Source organism: Carcharodon carcharias, chromosome 12, assembly GCF_017639515.1.
Source record: "Carcharodon carcharias isolate sCarCar2 chromosome 12, sCarCar2.pri, whole genome shotgun sequence".
In the NCBI taxonomy this organism is placed as follows: Eukaryota; Metazoa; Chordata; class Chondrichthyes; order Lamniformes; family Lamnidae; genus Carcharodon; species Carcharodon carcharias.
Window position 1 is genome coordinate 25,443,121 of NC_054478.1, and position 14,589 is coordinate 25,457,709.

General features: G+C 45.8%; 1 protein-coding gene across 1 annotated transcript in view; it reads left to right on the forward strand.

Annotated features, from left to right (window-relative positions):
• LOC121285105 (contactin-associated protein-like 5) overlaps positions 1-14,589 on the forward strand; it is an 834,028-nt gene that overhangs the window by 770,790 nt on the left and 48,649 nt on the right. The window contains exon 21 of the mRNA XM_041201256.1: positions 5,678-5,771. Coding sequence (XP_041057190.1) covers positions 5,678-5,771 — 94 coding nt within the window. The remainder of the gene's footprint in view (positions 1-5,677; positions 5,772-14,589) is intronic.

Here is a 14,589-nt window from a genome sequence, read left to right on the forward strand (position 1 = left end):
CCGGAATTTTCCGGACCCCCTTAGCATCGGGTGTCATGGTGAGAAGGTCATGAAACCAGTTTGCAATCGTACGCTCCCCCTGTTACTGGCGGGAGCAGCACGTCGGGAACCTAATTCCAATACTGCTCGTCGGAATCATCTCCCTGCACTGGATCACCCGAGCCCATCAGCACGACTGCATGATTGCATGACTCCCTGCACTGGATCACCTGAGCCCATCAGCACGACTGCATGACTCCCTGCACTGGATCACCTGAGCCCATCAGCATGACTGCATGATTGCATGACTCCCTGCACTGGATCACCCGAGCCCATCAGCACGACTGCATGACTCCCTGCACTGGATCACCCGAGCCCATCAGCATGACTGCATGACTCCCTGCACTGGATCACCCGAGCCCATCAGCATGACTGCATGACTCCCTGCACTGGATCACCCGAGCCCATCAGCATGACCGCATCTCACAGCTGCACATAACCGACATGCGCCTGGCGAGCTGCACTCTGCTCGGGACCAGACTTCAAATGTCAGCCTAGGTTTTTGTGCTCGAGTCCCTAGAGGGATGGGGGCTTGGGCGCTTGTAACCTGAAAAGCTCGGCCAAGTGCGCGCTTTTTAAATGAAGCTTCCCCAATGGAGCAACGCTGCCCAGTTTTACTCCTCGGTCAGAGCTGGCCTAGGGAGCGTTGATTGTAGTTTCCCCCCCCCCACCCCCAGACAAAGGTGAGGCTGTCCAAAGCAGTTGCAGTGGCACATGAAGCTTCAGCGCCCTCCAGTGGCCCAGACGCTTAACAGCTTCAGGGGAGTTTGACTGTCAAAGAGTCTGTCCATGAACAACACATCGGCAGGATTGCCAGCCACTGTTCAGGGATGTGGAGCTGAATCAGATGGTTACTCACCGCAAACTGCTGCCAGCAGCTGTTACAATTGTGCAGATCAACAGATATGGAATTAGAAGTGCAAATTACCGGTCAATAGTTTGATGAACGATTTCACTTAACAGCAGAGGTCATCTTAAATGGTGAAACTCAATGTATTTTGTGTTGTAAAGGGATCATTACATTTAAAAATATTAATCAGAAAAGAGCAGCCCTTTTGTAAGTTGTGTTCAGTTATTTATGAATTTCCTTGGTCCCCTCCCTCCCCTCTCCTCACCTGGGGTTATGTTTGACAGATGCTGTTCATATCTCAAGCTGTGCGCCAGGGAGGGAGAAGACAGCTTTGTGGTATTGTCACTAGACTAGTGTTCCAGAGACCCTGGGTTTGTATCCCACCCCCATGGATGGCTGATGGTGAAATTTGAGTTCAATAAAAAAAATCTGGAATTAAATGTCATTATGAAACTGTTGTCTGGTTCACTTTTAGGGAAGGAAATCAGCTAGTCTACATGTGACTCCAGGCCAACAGCAATGTACCCTCAGTGCCCTCTGAGCAAGGGCAATAAATGCTGGCCTAGCCAGTGACACACCCACACCCCATGAATGAATAAAAAAATGTTGTTATTCTTCATGTCTGAGATGAGGAAGGGAGGCATCACAACTGAGCCTTAGTTAGCTGACAATCACCCAACAACTTGTATTTATACCTTTAAATGTCCCAAGGCACTTCACAGGTGTATTATAAAAAAAAAGGCACCAAACCAAATAAGGAGATATTTGGGCAAGCAACCTCAACCTTGGTCAAAATCTAAGTTTTAAAGAGTGTCTTAAAGGAGGAAAGAGAGAAGGGGAGGTGGAGAGGTTTGTGTGTGTGTGTGTGTGTATGAGTATGAGTGAGTGTGTGTGTGTGTGTGTGTTTGTGTTTTGAAGGCATGCCCAATAATGGAGGGATGCTCAAGAAGCCAGAAGCCAGAATTAGATAAGTGCAGGAACGTTGAAGGGTTGTGGGACTGGACAAGATGACAGAATGGGGAAATGAATGGAAGTAAAGGCTGACCTCCCCTGGACCTGATGGCCTGCATCTTGGGGTCTTAAAAGTAGTGCTTGCAGAGATAGCGCATACAAAGAGTCTGCAAAGGGATATGGATAGATTAAGTGAGTGGACAAAACCTGCCAGCTGGAGTACAATGGGGGAGAATGCGAGGTTGTCCACTTTGGCGGGAAGAATGGAAAACCAGAATATTATTTAAATGGTACAGAGGGATCTGAGTGTTCTTGTACATGGATCACAAAAAGTTAGCATGCAGATACATCAAGTAATTAGGAATGCAAATGGAAAGTTGGCCTTTAATGAAAGTGGGATGGAGTATAAAAGTAGGGAAGTCTTGTTACAAGCGTACAGTGATTTGGAGAAACCACACCTAGAGTACTGTGTACAGTTTTGGTCTCTTCACATAAGGAGGTATATACTGGAATTGGAAGCAGTTCAGAGAAGGTTCACTGGTAGATTCCAGGGATGGAGGGGCTGATTTATGAGGAAAGGGTGAGTAGGTTGGGCCTACACCCATTGGGGTTTAAAAGGATGAGAGGTGACCTTATTGAAACATAAATGATTCAGGGTAGATGCTGAGAGATCATCTCCCCTCATGTGGGAATCTAGAAGTAGGGGCCTTCCATTTAAGATGGAAATGAGGAGGAATTTCTTCTCTCAAAGGGTGTCTAATCTTTGGAATTCTCAGAGAGCGGTGGAGGCTGGGTCATTGAATATATTCAAGGTTGAGTTAGACAGATTTTTGATCAACAAGGGAGTCAAGGTCTATGGGAAGACAGGCAGGAAAGTGGAGTTAAGACCACAACCAGATCAGCCATGACCTTATTAAATGCTGGAGCAGACTCAATGGGCCGAATGCGCTACTCCTGCTCTTATTTCTTATGATCTTGCGACACACTCTTCCACGCATACAAACTTACACACATTCACATGCACACTTACACACCCAAACACACACACACACACACCCCCTTACGTGTGCACTTATTGGCACACATGCATTTACTGGTACAACTTACATTTGTATGTGTGCTCAAACACGCATTCATACTCACACACGCACACACATACTTGCTCACTTACTGACACGTACTTACTTACTGACAGGGACTTAAACACTTACATGCATGCTCAAACACATAGTCGCACTCACATTCACGTACATACCTATTCACAAACATTCACATGAACACTTATTCAGACACGCACACTTACGCACACTCACATTCCTGCTGGTGTTGCCATGACAGGTTTGGAGTGATACTTATGGCGCCCTCAACTTTTTACCATATTGCCAAAGACTCAGATGAAGCAATAGAGTCATATGTGTTGAGACACCAAGTTAAGTGGCACAGTTAATAGCTAGGAGCAGAGAGTTGTAAAGAAACATTGATCGATTAAGCGAGTCAATGAAACTGTAACAGATGAAGTTTAGCGTGAGGAACATAGAAGCGGGAGTTAGCATTCAGCCCCTTGATCATAGACTATTGATGGCTATTCCACTATTAAATTGAATTATAGCTAATTTGTACTCAAACTCCTTTTGCCTGCCTTTAACCAATATGCCTTAATATCATTACCCAGCAAAAACGTGTTTGAAAATTTCAATTGATCTGGCTCCCCACTGTCTTTTTGGGGGGAGAATTTCAGGTTTCCACCATCTGGCCATTGAGTGGAAAAGCCCTTCCGGATTTCCTTCCCAAATAACCCAGCTCTAATTTTAAGATCCTTGTTTCACCTGCCAGAGGAAACTGTTTCTCCACACCAAACCTTTCAATCATAGAGACATAGAAACATAGGAACTAGGAGCAGGAATAGGCCATTCAATTCTTTGAGCCTGCTCCGCCATTCATTATGATCATGGCTGATCATCCAACTCAATAGCCTGCTCCCGCTTTCTCCCCATACCTTTTGATCCCTTTCGCCCCAAGAGCTATATCTAACTTCTTCTTGGAAACATACAATGTTTTGGTCTCAGCTACTTTCTGTTCTAGTGAATTCCACAGGCTCACCACCCTCTGGGTGAAGAAATTTCTCCTCATCTCAGTCCTAAATGATCTACCCCTTATCCTCAGACTGTGAACCCTGGCTCTGGACTCCCCCACCATCAGGAACATCCTTCCTGCATCTACCCTGTCTAGTCCTGTTAGAATTTTATAGATTTCTATGAGATCCTCCCTCATTCTTCTGAACTCCAGCAAATATAATCCTAACCAACTCAATCCCTCCTCATGTGTCAGTCCCACCATCCCAGGAATCAGTCTGGTAAACCTTCGCTGCACTCCCTCTATAGCAAGAACATCCTTCCTCAGATAAGGAGACCAAAACTGTACACAGTATTCCAGGTGTGGTCTCACCAAGGCTCTGTACAAATGCAGCAAGACATCCCAGCTCCTGCGCTCGAATCCTCTGGCTATGAAGGCCAACATACCGTTTGCCCTCTTTACTGCCTGCTGCACCTGCATGCTTACCTTCAGCAACTGGTGTACAAGGATACCCAGCTCTCATTGCACATTCCCCTCTTTCAATTTATAGCCATTCAGATTTATCCACACTATACTGCATCTGCCATGCATTTGCCCACTCACTCAGCTTGTCCAAATCACACTGAAGCATCTCTGCATCCTCCTCACAGCTCACCCTCCCACCCAGCTTTGTGTCATCTGAAAATTTGGAGACGTTACATTTAGCTCCCTCATCTAAATCATTAATACATATTGTGAATAGCTGGGGTCCCAGCACCAATCCCTGCGGATCCATCCCTAACATTTTAAAAACCTTGGTCAGCAGTGGCAACACGAGGAAAAAACTTTTTCACGCAGCGGGTGGCTGGAGTCTGGAATGCAATGCCTGACAGTGTGGCGGAGGCACGATCGCTCAAGGCTTTCAAAAAGAAACTAGGCTGTTATCTGAAAAGGAGGAATGTGCAGGATTACAGCGAGAAGACAGGAGAAAGGCGCGAGGTGAAATGCTCATTCGGATAGATGGTGCAGACGCAATGGCTCAAGTGGCCTCCTTCTGTGTGGTAACAATTCTGCGAATCTGCGTTCACCCTTCAAACTTCAAAAGACAAAGGAGCAAAAGCCACTTTAATGTGACCTGTCCTCAAAATTTAACCCTCCAGTTATGATTCTGAATGTATGTAGAACAGCTGTCTATACAACAGCCATCACTGCAGTCTAACATGAAAGCAACCAGCAATAAATAAAATCTTTACATTTCTATAGTTGGTGAGATGGAGACCTGTCAGAGTTCTTAAATTGACCTTTGCAGAGCTGCCGTGGGTCTTCGTTCTTCCCTCACAGGACTTGGGTGTCACTTATTGCCCCTCCCCTTCATTCAGAGGGCATTTAAGAGTCAACCACATTGCTGTGGGCCTAGAGTCACACGTAGGCCAGACCAGGTAAGGACGGCAGATTTCCTTCCTATAGGGCATTAGTGAACTAGATGGGTTTTTGTGACAATCGGCAATGGTTTCAGAGTCATCTTAGACTTTTAATTACAGATTTTTATTGGATTCAAATTCTACTTATACACCACAAATATCTACCATGGTGGGATTTGAGTCCTGGCCCCACCCCAGAGCATTACCCTCAGTCTCTGGATTACTGGTCCAGTGACAATACCACTACGCCGCTACACTTCCTGGTCTATCTAATATGCAACGGTGTTGCTAGTTGATTGCTGGTGTCAGTTCAAGAGCCCAATGTATTTTCTTACTGAGCAATCTTTAACTCATTTCTTTGCAGATTGATCAGCTCCCAACGCTGAGATTCAACCTGTCATCGGGGACTGACACAGAATTCAATGGGATGAGGTCCCTGATCCTGGGCAAGATTGTGGGTAAGGATCAAGCAATGACTTCTTTGTCTCCGATGTTTTCAATCTATTTCAGAGAACTTGCTGGAGCATGGAGTACAAAAGCAAGGGAGACCAAACCTGTATAAAACACTGCTTTGGCCTGATCTGGAGTACTGTGTCCAGTTCCGGGCACCTGCACTTTAGGAAGAATGTAAAGGCATTAGATTGCAGAAAAGATTCATGAGAATGGTTCCATGGAAGAAGTTCTCCAGTTACATAGATGGATTGGAAAAGCTGGGGTTGTTACATAGGAACGTAGGAATCAAGAGCAGAAGTAGGCCGCCTGGCCTTTGCCATTCCATAAGATCTTGGCTGGTCTGGTTGTGGTCTCAACTCCAGTTTCCTGTCAGTCCCCATAACCCTTGACTCCCTTGTCTATCAAAAATCTCTCTAACTCAGTCTTGAACATATTCGATGACCCAGCGTCCACTCCTTTCTGGGGAAGAGAATTCCACAGACGAACAACCCTCTGAGAGAAGAAAAAAGTCTTCTCATCGCTATCTTAAAACGGAGACCTCTTATTTTTAAACTATGTCCTCTGGTTCTAGTCTCCCCCGCAAGTGGAAACCTCCTCCCCGTGTCCACCCTATCAAGTCCCCTCACGATCTTATATGTTTCTCATTCTTCTAAACTCCAATGGGTATCGGCCCAACCTTTCTTCGTAAGATAAGCCCTTCATCCCAGGAATGATTCGAGCGAACGTTCTCTGAACTGCTTCTAACATATTTATATCCTTTATCAAATAAGGAGGCCAAAACTGTACATGGTACTTCAACTGTGGTCTCACCAAAGCCCTGTACAGCTGCAGTAAAATTTCCCTACTCCTATATTACATTCCCCCTGCACTAAACATCTTTTCCCTGGAGAAGAGAAGATTAAGAGGAGATTAAATAGAGGTATTCAAAACCACAGTAGATAGTGAGAAATTATTCCCATTGGGCAGAAAGGTTGAGAACCAGAGGGACATCGATTTAAGGTGATTGGGAAAAGGAGCAATGGTGACCAACTTTTTTGTGCGAGTGGTTAGGATCTGGAATGCACTGCCTTAAGAGTGTAGTTGAGGGAGATGCAATAGGGGCTTTGAAAAGAGATCATTATCTGAAAAGGGAAAGAAATTGCAGTGCTGTAGAGAAAGGGCAGAGGAGTGGGACTAGGTGAATTGCTCTTGCAATGAGCCAGCATAGACATGATGGGCGGATTGGCCTCCTTCCATGCTGCACCCCTTCTATGAACCTATGAACACAATTAGCCATTGATAGATAAAGAATTATTAAAATGTAATGTTGGGAAAGTAGCCTAATGGACTTAGGGTTTCCCGTTCTGATTGGACGTACTCTCGGAGGTTTCATCGCATCAAATGAATAGCAAAAGAAACAATGGAGATATGAGGAAAATGCACTGCCTGAGAGTGTGGCAAAGGCACATGTAACCATGGCTTCTGTAATATAAAGGGTAAATGCTAAATATGTAAACATATCGTCTACATCATCAGTGATGTAAGATCACATGAAAACTGGGCTTGGAGAGAGATAATTCTATGTAGAGCCTCGTGCTGAGTCTGTATTGTACCTGGTTAGTATAATGTTCAATAAAAGAGAGAGTTAACCAACAGCCTAGCCTCCAGCATTATCTGTAAGTCCAGACTCATGCCTAACATGTCTAAGACTCGCAACCATCATTGCAGAACTTTCAAAAAGGAATTAGATAGAGAAAATAATGCAGGGTCACGCGGAAAGGGTGAGAGAAAGGGACATGCTGATTTGCTCTTGCAGAGAGCTGGTAAGGACACGATGGAACAAATGGCCTCCATCTGCGCTATAAACATTCTTTCATCCTATGAGGGCAAAGATTCGAGTTAGATGAGAGTTAGGCAGTTCAGGGGTGATGTTAAAATGCACTTCTTCACGCAAAGGGTAGCAGAAATCGGATTTTACTCCTCCCAAAAGTTATTGAGGCGGAGAGCCAATGGACAATTTCAAAACTGAGTGTGACAGATTTTTGTCAGGCAAGGGTTATACCCAATCAATGGCCACAATTTTACGTTGATCGGGCGGGTGGGCACCTGACCCGAACGGCGGTGAAATTGTGCGGAGTGACCTCAGGGCGTGCGGCCCGACATCATCATCGCGCATGCGGAGCGACATGGAGGTCGGCGGGCAGAGGCGGGAGCCGGAGCCGCGCCTGCCGACAATTAAAGGGACAATTGAGGCCATTTAAAAAGCCCCATGTCCACGATTTTACGCTAACCGTGCGAATTCACGCGCGTCGCATGGGTGAAATGGGCAGACGGGCAACCGGGTTACAAGGAAGCCTCACCCAAGGGCTGGGTGAAATATCCGGGTGAAATACAATAAAAGACGATATCTGGGGACCGATGTTTTTTTGAGTTCTGCTGTCAGGCGACTGAATGTGCTGCACAGACACAGTTTGCTGCAGTTTCTTCTCCCCATTTAACCTGTTCAGGCCCGCAGATTCCTGAGGCAGCTCGACAACAGCTGTCTGCCTTCAGGGTGCTCACTGGGAGCAACCTGCAACCCTCACTTTTGTCGGCACCCACCCTCTTCTCTGCCCCCCCCCCACCTCCTCGGCGGTGCTGAGGCTTTCTCAGTGCATGTTTCACGCTGACTGCCATTAATTGGTCAGCCAGCACGAAATAGCGTTCGGGGGCCGATCGCTGGCGGAAGCGCATTTCATGTCCACTCCCGAGACTGCCAACTTGGCCAAGCGTGAAATTCAGGCTAATGTGTGTGGGATGGAGTTGAGATACAGATCAGCCATGATTCATTAAATGGCAGGAAAGGCTTAAGGTACTGAAAGGCCTGAGATACTGAAAAGGCCTATCATTAAGTAATGAGGCATATGCTTTACTTGGAAGCTGTTGAGAGAAGGTTCACTCGGCTGACACCTTGGGTGAAGGGGTAGTCTTCAGGGGAAAGGTTGAGCCAGGTTGGGGCTATAATCATTGGAGTTTAGAAGAATGAGAGGTGATCTTATTGAAACATATAAGACTCTGAGGACTCTCTTCAGGGTACATGCTAAGAGGATGTTTCCCCTCATGGGGGGAATCTAGAACTATGGGGTCCAGCCTCAAAATAAGGGACCTCCTATTTAGGATGGAGATGGGGAGCAATTTCTCCTCTCAGAGGGTCATTGGTGTTTGGAACTCTCTATCATAGGGAGCAGTGGAGGTTGGGTCATTGGTTGTATTCAAGGCTGAATTAGATGGATTTTTGATAGCCAAGGGAGTCAAGGGTTATGGTGGGTCAGGGTGCTGGCACGAATGTGGAGTTAAGGCCACAATCAGATCTGCCATCATCTTATTGAATGCTGGAGCAGGCTCGAGGGGCTCAATGGCATACTCCTGCTCCTATTTCTTATGTTCCTGTTCCTGTTCTTACATTCCGAGGCGATGCTGGCAAAAGTCAATCTAACCCCAGTCTCTCCATGAAATCAGGAAACTGGCAAGATATCTTTCATGAAAGAGGCTGCTACCTTGTCTAATAGTACCAAAATACAAATGGGTGGATTCCTGATTGAATAGAGACTTGTGGGGATATGAAACCACATAGACTAGGGCAGGGCCTGAATTAGTACTTGTTCTGTGTTGAGCTAACTAATCTCAGATCCACTCTGGGCACCCCAGGAGTCAGGACATCAGGGAAGTTTGTGGTAAATCATGTTAAATAAACTAATTTTAGCAATGTTCAACAAGAACTCACTGAGCATGAAATTTAATCTACTGCCAAAGCCCCACATTAAATTTTAATATAAATTATGTTCAACTAAAGCAGATGACTGTTGCACTTTGGATTTTTTTTTTAAATTATTGATGAATTTGGAATTGGTAATTACAAGCTCAGGAGTGTGATGTTATCTACTTGTTGAGTATTCATGAGGATGACCGCACGGAGCTTTTGTGATATTATACACAATAATAATTTTGCCCCTTCAAAAAAACAACACTTTAATGACTTTTGGATGTCTCAAAGTGCTTTACAGCCAAGGGGGTATTTATGGAGATGTTATAATGTAGGTAACTTGGTAACCTGTTTGAGTGCAGTAATGATGACCAGATAATCTATTTTAGTGACTGCTTTGTTCAATTGTTTAGTGTTTGATTGTGTGTGTCTGATGACTGCTCACTGTGCTGTGTGCTGTGAGTCAAGCCTGCGGGTGTGGTGACCAAGAAACCAAAACAAGCAATAAGCTTGAGAATGCTGACATTTTAAAAACATGCAAAGGACCTGGTAAGAGTCATTTCTGATGTTGGTTGACCAGTAAATATTGACCAGCATAAATTAAATGACTCCCAAATGTTTCTTCAAATAAGTGGCATTACATTTTTTCTTCCCATGAAGGCAGGCAGGGCCTGAAGGTTTAATGTCTCATCCAAAAGCGACACCTCTGACACTGCAGCACTCCATCAATGCTGCATTGAAGAATTGGTCCAGATTTTTATTTCAAGCCTCTGGAGTTTTGTTATATATTGTTATTATATCTGTAAAGAGCTACGGACTATTTAGCTAGGAAATAATTATTATGTGTAGGTGTTCCGGGGGCCACTTTTAACGGAGTCAGCTGATGCGTATCAGAACCAGTTTTAACTGGTCCTTCTTTTGTGCAAGGCAGCATGGCCAGTATTAAATATACAGAGCTTTCATCTTTCCAAGCTTAAAGTGGTTATTAACAACATCTGGGAACCAAAAGACAACGAGAACCATGTAGCATTGTAGCAGTGCATGCCTGTGAGTAAACATGAAGTATTTTAAGTTAATTTAGGGCTGATTTGGAAAATCGACCCACGTTAGAGCCAGAAGAAATCCAGAGAAAACAAAATGTTGACTGGCACAGCCATGAATGCACAGCCACAGCCCATAATGAGTTGGAAAGCTGATGATGTGGTAGAGGCATTTGCAAAGTTTAAGCAAAAGTGCAGATTGATATTCAGTACTTTCCTAAAAGGCACTAGCAATGAAGAAAGGGTCAGCTATATCCTTCTTGTGGGCTGGAGACATAATACTAAATTTTTTCAACAGCTGGGAGTTTACTGAAGAGGACAGCAAAAACCCATACAATTTTTTTGAAGAATTCAGCACCCCTCTCCAACCAAAATCGTACCATCAAATCTGCCGGTATAAATTTTAAGGCCTCGGGCAGGAATTAGGCGAGCCTAATGATAACTTCGTAACAAGATCAAATAATCCAGCTCAACAATGTAAGTGTAAGGACACAGATGAACTAATTTGAGGTTCTACATATCCTGAAGTACAGAAAGCGCTAATCGAGAAGGACGAGCTCACAATATTGCAGGCTGTAGGCACTGCCTGAACATACAAAACCGTGAGCAGACAGATGAAGACACTGACAAATGAAGTGGCCCCCTGGAACACTTACACATACTAATTATTTCCTAGCTAAATAGTCCGTAGCTCTTTACAGATATAATAACAATATATAACACTCCAGAGGCTTGAATTAAAAATCTGGGCCAATACCTTCTGACTCAGAGGCTTGGGTAAAGGATTAGCTTCATGGTATGGACTGCAGCGGTTCAAGAAAGTGGCTCACTGCTGCCTTCTCAAGGGCAATAAGAGATGGGCAACAAATGCTGGCCTTTCTTTTGACACCCACTTCTTGTGGGTGAATGAAAAATAAAGCTCTGAACCAATGCTGGCACATGGTCAATCACATTCAGTGAGTTGGCTGGCCTACAATGCCACTGTACACTTGAAAGTATTTCATGTGCAACTCTAGACCAGAGGGACAGAATTTGATCTGATGAGCCAGTTGAGTAGTATTGAGGGTGAATACGCAAATGATGCAGCAGTGGTTCAGAAAGGCTATGGTTTATAATAAGTTAGCTGATTTCACCTGGGGGCACCAGAGATAGTAAGAGTTTCCATAGATATTTTAAAAAGGAAAGAGTTAACAAAGTGGGCGTTGGTGGTACAGAAAGTGAGTCTGGGGAATTAATAATGGAAAATAAGGACCTGACAGCTGAATTGAACTGGTATTTTGCATTGGTCCTCACCATAGAGGACTCAACTAACTTCCCAGAAATAGCTGTAAATCAGGAAATGGAAGGGAGGGAGGAACTCAAGAAAATTGAAACCACCAGAGAAATGGTACTGAGCAAATTATTGGAGCTGCGGTTGACAAGTCCCCCGATCCTGATGGACTTCATCCTAGGGTCTTAAAAGAAGTGGCTGGTGATATAGCTTATGTGTCGGTTTTAATTTTCCAAAATCCCTTAGATTCAGGGAAGGTTCCATTAGAATGGAAAAAAGCGAATGTAACTTCTTAATTGAAAAAGAGAGGGAGATAGAAGCAGGAAACTACTAGGGCAGGATTTTTAGCTCGGCGGGTGGACACGCGCCCGACCTGACCGAGTGTGAAATGACACGCGATGACGTTGGCCAAGCGTGCTGACATCAACGCGCGGTCACGCGACAGCTCGGTTGTCAGTCATGTGCCAGAGCCGGCAGCATGCCCGCCGACAATTAAAAGGCCTATTAAGGCCACTAAGTTATCAATTGTGCCTAAGTTTCCACTGCCCGTTCAACCTAATGGGTGACGAGCTGGCAAAAAGGCCAAGGGGCCTTTGCATTTTTTTGGAAACTTCCTCCACGTGCAGGATGAGGTTTCCAAAATCAAATGCAAATGAAATAAAAACTTTTAATGTTTAATTAAAAACATGCCCCTGCTCATGTGACACATGAGTCACATGCGGGGGACATGTTTCTTTAAACTTTTCTGTTCTTTAATAACATTTTCAGTATATTCTTCAAGTCCCCGAGGCAGCTCCGTGCCTTGGGGAGATTATTCAGCGCTCTTTCGTACGCGTGCACATATGGCACGCTAGGTCTGCTCGCCCTCCTCCCCCGACCCACACAGGCAGTGCTCAGCGCTGCCACTTGCGAACCACGCTGGGCAGGCCTTAATTGGCCCGCCAGCGTGAACCCGCGGTGCGCTGTTGACCATGGGTGGCGGTCAGCTTCCAAACCGCCCCCGCCCACCCCGCCGATCCCGCATGCCAACGGCAAAATTCTGCCCCTAAAGACGTTATAGCAGGGCACTTAGATAAATTCGATGTAATCAGGCAGAGTCAACATGGTTTTATGAGAGGGAAATCATTTTTAACCAATTTATTGCAGTTCTTTGAGGAATTAACATGTGCTGTGGATAAATAGGAACCGTGAATGTACTGTACCTAGATTTCCAGAAGGCATTTCATAAGCTGCCACATCAAAGGTTATTGTGGAAAGTCAAAGTTCGTGGCATAGGGGGTAAAATATTAACATGGATAGAAGATTGGCTAGCTAACTGGAAATAGAGAGTAGGTATAAATGGGCAATTTTCTGGTTGTAATGAATGGAATACCACAGGGAACAGTGCTGGGGCCTCAACATTTTACAATTTATATAACTGATTTGGATGCAGGGACCGAAGGTTTGGTTGCTAAATTTGCTAATGACAAAAAGATAGGTAGGAAAGTAAAATCTGAAGAGGACATAAGGAGGCTACAAAGGGATATAGATAGGTTAAGTGAGTGGACAAAGATCTGGCACATAGAGAAAAATGTGAGAAAGTGTGCAACCGTCCATTTTGGCAGGAAGAATAAAAAAGAAGCATGTTATCTAAATGGTGAGAAGTTGCAGAGCTCCGAGATGCAGAGGGATCTGGGTGTCCTAGTGCATGAATCGCAAAAGGTTATCGTGCGGGTGCAGCAAGTAATTAGGAAAGCTGATAGAATGTTATTGCGAGGGGAATTGAATACAAAAGTAGCGAGGTTATGCTTCAGTTATACAGAGCATTGGTAAGAACACATCTGGAGTACTGTGTACAGTATTGGTCACCTTATTTAAAGAAGGATGTAAATGCTGCAGAAACAATTCAGAGAAGGTTTACCGGACTAACACCTGGGGCAGGATTTTGCCCTTGGCGTGCTGGATCAGCAGTGGGCAGGTGGGGACGGTCAGGAAGCTGACCGTTGCCCGTGATCGCAGCGCACTACGATTTTATGCGGGCGGGCCAATTGAGGCCTGCACAGCATAAGACGCGGCTGTGGAATGAGCGCGAAGGGGCGGGCAGGGCGGGTAGCTCAATGTTCGCCAGGTCCAATGGCAACTCGGCGGTCGATTCAAATGCGGCCTCAGCAGCCCTTGGAAGGCTGTCACCGAAGGACGCAGAAGCCGTGATGGACAGCGTTGTGGGTGGTCCTTCAGCCCTTGGAAGGCTGTCACCGAAGGACGCGGATGTCGCGATGGACAGCGCTGCGAGTGGACATGGCAGGCGGGAGGGCAGGCCGGCGGGGCATTCGGCCTCGTGTTTCTCCGATGTGTGTTTCTCCTTGGCGAGGTGGCAGCACATGAGAGAAACCCTTGGTCCCCAGGGAGGGGAGGAGGATGCCCTCCCACCTCACTAAAAAGGCCTGGGAGGAGGCGGCCTCCAGGGTCAGCAGCCGCAATGTGCTGATGCGCACTTGGGTGCAGTGCCGGAAGCGCTTCAACGATCTCCTGCAATCAAGAAGGGTGAGTCCTGTGTTGGCATGTTGCAGAGCAGTTAAGAGATGCCCAGCCCGGCAGTTGGAGGAATGCTGAGGACCAGGGCAATGCTCAATCGATGGCGAATGATGGGCCTCTGGAGTCATCCCTGAGGCAGCAGATGCTGGACATCCAGCAGGGTGTGCAGGAGGATCTGGCGGAGATACATGAGGGAATGCGTGGCATGGTCTCTGTTGTGGAGGAGCCCTTGCAGAGTGTGAGCAATGTGTTGATCCTCATGGCCGAGCGCAATGCCT